Genomic DNA, 11,836 nt, shown 5'->3' with positions numbered 1-11,836 from the left:
TAGCTTACACGTGTCTTCACCCTTGCAGCTACAACTTTATCTATTGACGTCTTCTTTTCAATCAGTCCGCATTTAAAAATCGTCGGTCAAAGCCATCCGTTGAGATTGGTAAAACCACACATTACTTTAGCGGTGGGCTGTACACGCGAAGAAAAAAAAAATGTGGAGACATGAAACACACAACGCCCGAGATAATTATCTTCCAAACCGTCTACTCCAAGGTCCTCAGAAAATTTCCTCGTATATATAAAAGACACGTTGGGAAGAAGTAAATTAAGGTGTATTACTTGATCAAATGTTTAATACGAGGAAGAAAAACGATTTTGCCAAATGCACCGCACAACATTTTGAAGACTGCCCCGGTAGCCGATTTCTATTGAAGCCTCTCCTTTTGGGGGATTGACCTAAAATAACATGACCAAAACAGGCAAGTTAAATGTAGATTACCAGCAATATTCTGAACAGTTGCAATCGCCGTTAACAGACAGCACCACCTCTCGACTCCACTACAGATTTGCTGCCAAATAACCTTAGGCAGGGCAACAAGCACACTTTTGACACAAGACGGGTACCATGACGTTACAGGTAGCTCCTCACGATATTAATCTCAGTTTAATACCCCACATTTATATCATATTACGCACAACTCGCGAGTTTCAGACACTCAGCCGGGCGCTACGCACGGAGCGGTATCACCTCCCCCCCCCCCCCCCCCCCACTGGCACTATCATCGCCGACTGGCGGTACCCACAGCCGACGATATGGACACGCCGCCGTCGTCATGGCAACCGGCGGATGGTTGTCAAGGTCACCGCCGGGCGGCGCCACCGGAGCCGCCTCAAATAGTCAAACAAACACGGCCGCCTGCCAGCCGTCTAGTATCTCGATCGTGGCTGACATTGGACAATCGACGCTCAGGCATTTACACGATATGATATAACAGGGAAGGGGCGGGCGGATGCCTAGCTGCTGCTCAGTTGCTGTCTGATGCCGACCCATCGTGGGACTCGGCTGGCAGATGGTGGACGTTTAGGAGAGTTTTCTCTTCCTGTGTCCGCCCACTACGTTACATGGCAGTGGAAGCGACGTCAGCACCAATCACGTGCGCTGTCCGGTGACCTTAGCAGCGCTGCTGCCATCTATAGGCCACCTGTACAACTCCAGCTTGCCGAACGGCCACCACGCTCCTGCGCAGACACACCCATGCCATTCGTATGGCTCACTCACTACTGGTCCGCCATGGGTTTTAGCTCTTTGATCTGCTTTATAAGATACGCCTTTTCGTCATTGAACTGTTCGTCTTCACTGCGATCGGTGTGGAAACGCGTGAGGAAGTCGACCAGCCGCTCCTGGTTCCGTAACAAGATATCCAGGATCGGCTTGGGCTTGTTCGGATTCGCCACGAAGACCTGTGGGCAAAGGGAGGCATGCTGATTTGACTGGGAGCAAAATCATCGCCGATGTGGGTGAGAGTAATCAAAGTCGGTCAGCAAAATATGTCCAGAATGCCATTTTGTATACCGAATATCGCCAAAATATGTCCAGAATGCCATTTTGTATACCGAATATCGCAAGTCGTAACTGGCTGAGTCAGAACGGCGCGGTGATTTTGGCTAACTCTGACGGTCGATATTATCATGAACAATGATCAAGAACGAAAGTTTCAAAGTGCCACAATGAATAGCGTGGCTATAAAAGCCAAATAATTATCGAGCATTCGATAGCGGTAATCGCGCACTCGGTAGCAGGCTTTTTGGTAACATCTCGGAACCCCCTGAACGGCTTTGAACTAAAAGTTCACTTTCTAAGTTTCTCAGATATCAGAGTCGACAAGCCCTCACTCAGGGACCTCTCACCTTGAACACATGGAAGGCCTCGAACTGGATATTTCTGGATCGCTCCCTGAGCATGTTCATCATCAGCTTCAGGTTGTCGGGGCTGGATATGTACTTGGTCATGACGGTGAAGTTGTGCCGGTCGAGCAGCAGCTCGCCCAGCAGCTTCAGCGACTGCCGGCGCGTCACGTAGTTCTCAGAGTGCAGCAGCTGCTTGTAGTGCTGGTCAAACACCCGCTCGTAGTTCTGCTCCAGGAACTCGGCACACATCAGCTTGTGCTTCGTGAGCAGTTCCTGCAGAAAGAAGGCGGGGAAGGGGTCAGTGTCAAGTGAACCTCAATAGTTGCAACGCTGCGGGGTTTACGTTTGAGTCGATAAGACATACGTACGGAATGTCAATGCAAAAGCAACAAAGAAAATCTAAATTATGAGCACATCTAAAAAAAATCGCCACCTTTTCCTCATATGCATTACAAATAGAGGGAAAATCACCATGCTTTATGCACATTTCTTCCGCAGACCGACATACCGACATACGATATTGGTTATCCGCAATACAATATCGGTCCCTCGCTCCATCGTTCATTAAATTGTACTAGCCCGAACCCGACATTCTGTTGTCGACCCTCGTGCCTCACTGGCCTCTACCTACCTTGAACGTTGAGAAGGCATCCGATGCGATGTCGAACGTCGAGACCTCGACGTAGGTGAAGAAGTTGTAAAACTCCTCCGAGTAGAGCATGATTTTGGCGAGCGGTTCGTATCGGGCGCACTCCCGCATCATGGAGCCGCAGTGGAGGGCCACCTCCTGATGCTCGTACCTGTAGACAGCCAGTGGTGGGTGGTCAGCGGTTTAATGCTGGGTTCACACCGGCTACCGAGCCGGAAAATGCCGAATGCCTGGCAGGCTAGGCGAACGGTTACGGTTGATAGGCGGTACGGATGGGATCACATTTAGGAAGCATGCATAGTTTCTGATGAGATGGCATCACACTGGCAACTGACGAAGCATACATATACAGCAGATATGCTACGCAAAAAAGCACAGTAATGTAAGAAAACAGAAAACATCAATTTTCTGTTGGCCCCACTTGCATTGCAAGCAATCGGTAAACACAGGCAATCTCATGTAATAGAGTACGATCTAATCGGCAAACCTTTCTCATAATCGATAGCTCAAGGTGAACCGACATTCAAAACATTGCGTCAGCCCTTTCGCGGCTCTTGTAAGAGCATTAGACAACGACGATAGCAAGTCACATTATCAGGACCATCGAGCGATTAAAAACAATATCTTCAACGACAGGGCACAGTTAATCATCTTACTTCGCAATCACATAAGTCCGGGCTACGATTAGATGTTGTTTCGCACTTACCCCTTCATGAGGCAGAAGAGTATTTCCGTTTTGGTGCAGATGTGCTCCACTGTGGGTGACCTGCTGCCGATCTGCCGTCGTAGGATGTTGTTGAAGATCTGTGTGGCATCCTTCTTACCCTGCAAAAAGAGAATCACACGGTAGATATTCATAAACGCAAGCACCGGCCAGAATGGCGACAACCAACACACTCGGTGAGCTTGGAACTCAACATATCTGTAAAGTCCCACTCCACTGCAACATGGCGAGTAAAAAGGTTATTATCCCCAATGCTATCGCAGCAAGCCAATATGACAGCATCGTGGTATCGATATTATCGACAATCAGTTAACCCGCGCCCCAGTGGCGGTCTCAGCCAACTTCGCCCTAGTGGGGGGGGGGGGGGGCATATGTTACCACCCACCTCTAACTCAAAAACTAAGAGGGCTAGAAAGACGCGGTAAAAAGCAGTCGATAGCTCTCAATGCGTACGTTTGAAAGTATTTCGGTCATTTTTCACCTTAGAGCAATATTGGGGTCACCAGAGGTCATCAAAGGTCAAAATTTGCCAATTGTCATTATATTTTTCAGAAAACATGCCGCTATCTCAGGAACTATGGTAGCTAGAATAACGCAGGGAAGAGCAATTGATAGCTTTTGAACTCTTCTTTTGAAAAGTTCATTATCAATATTGACCTCAGGTCAACGGTTTAGCCTCCAGAGGGCAAAAAGTCCAAAAATAGCTGTTTTTTACGAAAAGTTTTTTTTCGACAATAACTTTCGACTACAAAAAGCCACGACATTTCTATTGCCAGAATCGTGTTCCTCTCGCCGAGACGCGTCGAATGAACTATAATTTGACCTTGAAAGGTCAAGTTGAAAATTTGACCTCAGGTCAAGGTCATTACCTTAGGTACCGGAAAAGGTCATGTTGCATATCAGTCGATGCGTCTCAACAAGGCAAACACAATGAGACCATCCCCAGCGTTCTATCTCTTTTCAATCGCGAGTTATTGGCAAAAAAACTGTTTATAGCCTCAAGTGACCTCGGATGACCTGTCTAGAGGCTATCAGCAAAAATGACACCTTGGTCATCACGAGTGGACTAAATCATTGTGATTCTGAAATATTTGGACTGTTCCGATGCGTACACACGGATCTAGAGGCATTTTCATTTTTCTCCATTGACTTGTATGGAAAGGTCACGCCACTGACCTGACCTTAGGTCACGGATATAAAAAATCCGAGATATACAAATTGTAGGCGCCCATACCAGCATGCAATACACCAAGTTTGAAACCTTTCTGACAAACACTGCAGGCTGGACATGAATGCAAACTTTTTTAGGCTTGGTCAGTTAACTTGACCTGGTGACCTGACCTGACATGACCTGGGGTAAAAAATTTCACACATTGTCCAAAATTGATGTACCAAAAGCTACCCCAAGCGGCGCGGCGCGGTTTTTTATTAACACGCAAAAAACGCGACAGGGTGGTAACATATGCCCCCCCCCCCCACTGGGGCGAAGGTTAAATGGCTGCAATTAGTAATTTTGCTATTAGCTGCAGTGAAAAAGCTGATAATGGAAGGACCAGGGTGTCTTTTGAATAGGAAGCTGTTACCATTCATCACAGGCAGGAAGTTTTTTCATCATATTATTACAGAAACAGCAATCTCTATTCCCGACGATAAAATATCCTCGTGGAGGGTGCCTCGCCAGGTAACTCAAAGCGCTTAGCAACGCTCGTGAGAATGCACAAGATCAAAGTCATCATGCGTCTCAGATATCGACGGCGAATGCAAAGTTCACCGCCAAACGAGGGGCCAAGGGTCGGCCACTCCTAGATACGATACTTGAGCTACCGACTCAACGGAAGAACGGCACGACTGGTACCATGTACTCGTAAGCAGCTCAGAAACTAATAGCGAAATGCGATCATGGACAGAATCGCGTGACATGAATGTTTCAACACCCGACTAAATTTCTTCCGATATTCGATATTAGCGTTATCTCTACTACGTTATCAATGTGCATATCCCATGTGGTTTGTAGCTCGCCTAGCCATAATGTGTCGGTACATTTCTCGCTTTTCGGTACGCTCACCTCGAAGTCGATTTTGGCCAGGTTTCTGACGAGCAGGTAGAGCAGGTTGGCGTTGTAGATCTCCTGCGCCAGGCTGGCCAGCTGGTGCTCCGACTGAGCCTCCTGGTCGGCTGAGCCGAACAGCATCGTCTTCATGTGACCGAGGTTTTTACTGACATCCTCCAGAGCCTGCCGCGGAGGAGGTCGGAGGTCAGAGTCAGCGACATGGCATAATACAGACTTGTCTTCAGAGCCTTTATGTTTTGACATTTGGGTTCATTGGCTGATTGGGGCATTGATCATTGGAGCACACTGAGTTCAAAGTCCTATACGCCAATAATAACAAATAAATCCAAACTGAATTCCATCTGATCATTTGCGGATAACCAAATTAATTTCAATTTGTCATAACGATACAATGATCCTGATCAGCAGCCATTTAAAAGCCATTTCTCTCACCTTCTCTGTCTTCTTGTCACCCTTCTCGAGGGCAGTGAGGCCATCACGGATCGCCCGCACCACATCTGTGGGGTTCTTCTGAGATTTCCCCCACAGAGGCATGGCGGTGACCGGTTGAGCTCTCAGCTCACCCCTTCCTCTCTGGAATAGAAATAAAAAGTAACTAACTATGACTTTTACCACTGATAGAAACAGGGCTTCCAGCTCAAGCTACTCTTTGCAGTTCTGGAGTTACTTGGTAGGTAGCTTGTCTTCTATAGACTAGCACAGCTTTGAAATGCTGCAGTCATTAGCATTAGGAAAACATCAATTATCATGTTGGTATATATAGGAGGGGGATGGCCTGCAAATAACTTCAACTTACTCTGCAATGGTTAAACACATTTCAATAACATCTGGTTCATAGTTTGATGGCCAGTTGGTAAGGCTAAACAGGTGGAAACGCTCCCAAACTCCTCAAGATTGACTATAAATTGATATCGGCTCAAGCTCAAAGTGAGGGTAATTTCCACCTATATCTCTTCTAAAACCTTTCCATTTCCTAGGATAAGAAATATACTTATACTTACTTACTTATACTTATAGTATGCGGAATTTAGGAAGGCCTTACGGCCTCTTGGATCCGGACGTGACGAGCTATGTGTCAGTGTGTCACTGCATCAGTCATTGAAGTGTAAGGTGTACTTGGCGTGAGCCCAGTGTTTGTCAAGCCTGGCCTTGAAACTGTTGACAGAGGGCGCATCGACCACAGCAGGGGGCAGAGAGTTCCAGTCGTTTAGGACTCGTATGCTGAAGGCGTTCCGCCGCACCCTGGAGACAGCTCTTGGTTTGGACAGTTTCCACTCGTGTCCCCGAGTTCTGGTCGTTGTTGCCGCGGTAAAGAATTGGGATGGGTCAACATCCACTCCCCATCGAAGCACCTGGTAGACCGAGATCATGTCGCCCCGTCGGCGCCGATAGTAGAGCGATGGCAAGTCCAGGCTCCGAAGTCTCTCCTCGTATGGCAAGTGGCGGATGCTGGCAACCAGTCTCGTGGCTCTCCGCTGTACACGCTCAATGCGCTTCTGATCTTCTCGGTTGAAAGGTCCCCACACCACGTTGGCGTACTCAAGGTGGGGGCGAACCATAGTCCGGTAGAGCATTGGAAGTGTAATCTCGTCAATGACTCCGAAAGATCGTCGGATGACAGTCAGGATGTGCGACGCTCTGGCTATGACAGCGGCGGCCTGTTCCCGAAACTTGAGCTGGCTGTCTATCTTGACTCCCAGGTCCTTTTCCACCAAAGTCTGTTCTAACTGGGTGTCTCCCATGTGGTATATATGATTGGCGTTTCGAAGACCCAGGTGCAGGGACTTGCACTTCGACTGGTTGAAGGGAAGCTGCCAGTTTTCGGACCATCTCAGCAGAGCGTCGAGGTCTCTCTGCAAGGTTACAGTATCCGCAGCCTGACCGACACTTCTATAGAGTTTTGTGTCGTCTGCGAATAGCTTAAGCCCTGATGAGACACAGGCCGGCAAGTCATTAACAAAGACCAGGAACAACAAGGGACCTAGAACCGTCCCCTGTGGTACGCCGCTGGTAACTGAAACCCAGTCCGACTTTGTACCATTAATTGTCACGCGCTGCTGTCGGTCAGTAAGGAATGCCCTGATCCACTCAAGTAGGCGACCCCCAATACCACAAGATTGGAGCTTCAACAGTAGGCGCTGGTGGGGTACCGAATTGAACGCCTTACTAAAGTCCAAGTATAGGGCATCGACCGGGTCTCCTTCCTCCAGAGCACGGGTCCAATCTTCAACAGTTTCAAGAAGCTGCGTAGAACACGACCTCTTCTGTCTGAAGCCATGTTGCAGGTTGCTCAGCTGATCAGTATCGATGAGGAACGTCATCATCTGGTCACGAACCAATGATTCAAGGACCTTGCATGGCACGGCCGTCAATGTCACTGGTCGGTAATTTGCAGGGCTGTCCTTCACTCCCTTCTTAAAAATGGGGACGATCTCATCCCTGCGCCAGTCGCTTGGTAAGGTGGAGTTGTTCAATGAAGAACGGAAGAGGCGCGCCCATGGTTCTGCCATAACCAGTGCCGTTTCCCGCAGGATGCGAGGATGCAGTCCGTCCGGTCCCTGAGAGCTGTCTATCTTTAGGTTCAGCAGTTTCTCCCTGACCGCACCAGTGCTGATATCAATGTTGGTCAGTGGGGGTCCAGGGTAAACAGGTGGTGGTGCCGGCAGAACGGGGTCCTCGGTCGTGAACACGCTGTGGAAGAAGTGATTGAGCAGGTTAGCCTTATCACGATCCCCACGAATCATCGTTCCGTCCTCTGCTTTCAAGTCCTCCACTCTAGTCTTGGTCCGTAGTCGAGTGCCTGCATACCGCCAGAACCCTTTAGCGTTCGTTCGTAGATTCGTCGCCAGATGTCTCTCGAAATTCGCCCGCAGGTTCCGAGTGAGTGTTCGGAGCTTGTTGCGCGCACGACAGAATCGGGCATAGTCGATCGTGTCTCTGGTTTGCATGTACTGCAGCCACAGTGTCCGTTTTTGCTTCTTTAACCGAATGGCTTCGTCATTAATGTAGATATTCTTGTTTTTCCGTTTTGACTTGGTAAAGGGTATGCAAGTGGTAGAGTGTTCCAAGAGTTTGGCCTTGATAAAATCGTACATGGCGTGCGTATCTAGAGACGTACTTGATGGCCACTCTACTTCAGACATTAATTGGTTGAGCAGTGTGAAGTTACCCTTGTTGAAACTGAGGTGGCGCTCCAAAGACTCAATGGGAGGACAGTAGCATGCCACTTGGAACTGGAGCATGATGTGGTCGCTTGTCCCCAAGCCAGGCAGATATTCCAAGTTCTTAACCATGGCCTCTTCAGATGACAAGATTAAATCAAGCGTGTGGGGTGTTTCACCGAGCCTAAATCTGGTAGGCTTGTCAACATGCTGGTAGAGAAATGCATCGTTCAACAGGTCAGCAAACCCATGTGAACAGTGCGAGGGAGGGGCTGAGGAAAGACCCACTTGCCAGTTGATCTGCGGCAGATTGAAATCGCCTGCAATAATTACATGTGTATATCTAGAGCTGGTAGCCTGCTTGAATAGAGATCCAATCTTGTTTAGATCTTCTTCGGCAGAACCAGAGGGGCTTCGATAAATACAGCCAAGTAGAAGGACATCAGAGCTAGCCAGCGGCATTTCTATCCAAAGCTGCTCTCTGAATGTTGAATCCTTAAAAACAACTTCAGATACCCGGAGTGATGATTTGGCATAAATGCAGACCCCTCTAATACCACTTGAGCCCAGCTTGGTTTCCGAGGGGTCAAAGTTCAGATACATGACGTAGCCAGGTACAGACAAAAGGGCTGGGGATATTGGGTGGAGTTGGGCTTTAGGTATGACTTCATTAAGTAAGATGAAGTCTGGTTCGTTTCCCGAAATAAACATGCAAAGGTCATCACGTTTCTTCACAAACTGGTCTGCATTTGCATACAGTACCTTGAGACCTTCTTCATATCTCGGTCCTGCCGGCCTGGATTGTCAGCACCTTTCCTGATCCGGGGTCTGGCCCGTCTGGGCCGTCGCTGGGGTTGCCAAGGTCCGCCTCTGAGATGCAGCATGTTGCTGGGGTGCTACTGCACCTTGTGGCCCACTCCGAACGAGTTCGGCTTCCACTGTCCGAGTCAGGTCCAGTTTTCTTGTCACAAGCCGACCCTTCCTGATGGTGAGGTTCACTTCACCTGCATCTGTCCTCCTTCGTAGCTCCTCTCGGAGGCGTCTACCCTCTTCCCTCTCTTTCCAGGTAAGGTCAGGTGAAAAATATAAATATAATATAATACAGATAAAAAACAAGGCTTACTTATTTTTGTACATTTAGAATAAAAAATAGTGAATTTAGGCGCTTAATACTTGCAAAATAGCTTTGCGGCATAAGCGACGCAGCAGATTACCCTTAATTGTATAGATATTGGAGCATTTATGACTTTCCAAAGCGAACAATTCGGAAAATCTAACGGTTCACTAACACGCAAATTCAATGAACATGTGAATTTTAACTGTTTTTTATAGGTATAGGTATAGGTATATAGATAATGGACTTGGGGTAGCAGTATGCTATTTGTTGTCCATGTCATTGTTGGCAAGGAAACATGTCAGGGTACTCATTGAGGTTGGAGGTCACAGGTCACAGTTGGCTTTGAGCTGGAGGTGCTTATCTAGCTTAGCTTTAAATGTAGCAGTGGTGTCAGCAGACACAACATCATCTGGTAGCTTGTTCCAGTCATTAGCCACCCTCTGTGAGAAGAACCTTTGTCTGGCTTGATGGACTGACTGCTCCTTGTGTAATTTCATATGGTGACCTCTTGTGTTTGTCGTCCTCAGTTTGAAAAACTTCTCTCTCCTCACATTGAGCTTCCCTGACATGATTTTATACGTCTCAATCAAGTCGCCTCTTTTTATCCTGTCTTTAATAGATACGGTCTTCAGGACTTTTAGTCTTTCTTGGTATGGCCTGTGCTTTAACCCCCTCACCAATCTTGTAGCTCTGCGCTGGATGTTTTCGAGGAGACTGATATCTTGAACAGCTTGGGGACCCACAGCTTGTATACAGTAGTCCAGGTGTGGTCTCACATATGAGTTGAAGAGGCTGGTGAAGTTTGTTGCTGTGATTTGGTCAAAGGACCTCTTTATCATTCGGAGAGCTACCATTGCTTTGCTCGCAGCTCTTTGACAGTGACTAGTAGGTCGAAGGTCGTTTGTTATAGTCACCCCCAGGTCTCGCTCCTTATCTGTGACTTCTAGTTTGACTCCTCTAATACTGTAAGATCTTTTTGGGTTTTGTGGTCCACAGTGCATCACTTTACACTTTTGGGGGTTGAATTCAAGAAGCCATTGTTCAGTCCATTGCGAGAGTCTATCTAGGTCTGCCTGAAGTTGTTCTGAGTCCTCTGAATTTCTGACCTTGCGATAAATCTTCATGTCATCTGCAAACAGTTTTGCGTCGCACTGGACCAATGTGGGCAATTCGTTGACATATATCACAAACAGGATGGGTCCCAATACTGAGCCCTGCGGAACTCCGCTGGTCACAGCCTCTTCTCTAGATTCTTGGTCATGAACTACTACCTTCTGAGTCCTGTCCTGAAGAAAGTTTGTGATCCATTGAAGCACTCCTGCTTTGACACCATAGGCAGCCAGCTTCTTAACAAGTCTTCGGTGGGGCACAGAATCAAAGGCCTTTTTAAAGTCACAATAGATGATGTCCAGTCCACTGCTGCTGTCCAGTATGTGTGTCCAATCCTCCAGAGCCTCTAGAAGATTGGTCAAACATGATTTTCTGGGTACAAAGCCATGCTGTTCTTTGCAGATGAGATCTTTCTCTAATAGATGGTTGAGCAGGTGCCTTTTGATAATTCTTTCCATGACCTTACATGCATGACTAGTCAGACTCACAGGCCTGTAGTTACTTGCCAGTTTTTTGGAGCCTCCCTTGAAGAGTGGTACCACTGCTGCTCTCTTCCAAGCTGTTGGTAGCTGTCCGCTTGTCATGGACTTTTGGAATATCTGCATGAGTGGGTATGCTAGCTCAGGTGCACAGTTTTTCAAGAGAAAGGGGGAAACATCATCCGGTCCTGATGCCTTGTCTTCAGTCAACGTTTGAAGTTCATGGAGTACTTCCTGAAAAGTAATGTTAATATCCTCGAGTGATTCTCCTTCTTCCACCTGACTTTCAAAAGCTGGCAAAACACCGCCTTGTTCTTTTACAAAAACTGAGCAAAAGAATGTTTGTAGTTCATCTGCAATCTCTTTCTTTGTTGCTATCACAGTGCCATCAGGTTTGACTAGTTCCATCACTTTGTCTCTTGTTTTGCTTTGCAGTCTTACATATTTGGCTATCTTCTTTGGCATTATCTTAGCTGACCTTGCCAGCTCTTCCTCATACAACCTTCTTGTCTGCCGGATGTGACTCGTGGTCTCGTTTCTGATCCTGGTAAACTTCTTCAGATTCTCTGCTGTTTGTTCTTTTCTGTACTGCTTGTAGGCTTTATATTTACGCTTCACTTGCTTATCTAGTGCTTTATTCCACCACGGTGGTGACAGTTTTGTTTTTCT

The 11,836-nt window shown here is 47.4% G+C and overlaps 1 protein-coding gene across 6 annotated transcripts in view; it reads right to left on the bottom strand.

Annotated features, from left to right (window-relative positions):
• Positions 1-258: 258 nt before the first annotated feature.
• Positions 259-11,836, bottom strand: part of LOC122377830 (protein Mo25-like) — a 22,992-nt gene continuing 11,414 nt past the window's right edge. For 4 of the 6 annotated variants that reach the window (XM_043358302.1, XM_043358298.1, XM_043358299.1 and 1 more), the window contains exons 2-7: positions 5,733-5,873; positions 5,295-5,462; positions 3,212-3,330; positions 2,488-2,656; positions 1,857-2,129; positions 259-1,409 (exon numbers count right to left, since the gene is read on the bottom strand). In XM_043358302.1, the coding sequence (XP_043214237.1) occupies positions 1,227-1,409; positions 1,857-2,129; positions 2,488-2,656; positions 3,212-3,330; positions 5,295-5,462; positions 5,733-5,834 (1,014 nt within the window). In that variant the 5' untranslated portion in view covers positions 5,835-5,873 and the 3' untranslated portion in view covers positions 259-1,226. Of the gene's footprint in view, positions 1,410-1,856; positions 2,130-2,487; positions 2,657-3,211; positions 3,331-5,294; positions 5,463-5,732; positions 5,874-6,096; positions 6,386-11,836 lie in introns of those variants that run through there. The other 2 variants (XM_043358301.1, XM_043358300.1) reach the window with 2 other exon arrangements.

The sequence above is a fragment of the Amphibalanus amphitrite genome, unplaced genomic scaffold (genome assembly GCF_019059575.1).
Source record: "Amphibalanus amphitrite isolate SeventyFive unplaced genomic scaffold, NRLGWU_Aamphi_draft 000051F_arrow, whole genome shotgun sequence".
In the NCBI taxonomy this organism is placed as follows: Eukaryota; Metazoa; Arthropoda; class Thecostraca; order Balanomorpha; family Balanidae; genus Amphibalanus; species Amphibalanus amphitrite.
The sequence above is the reverse complement of the archived record's forward strand: the minus strand, read 5'-3'. Positions and strand labels throughout refer to the sequence as shown.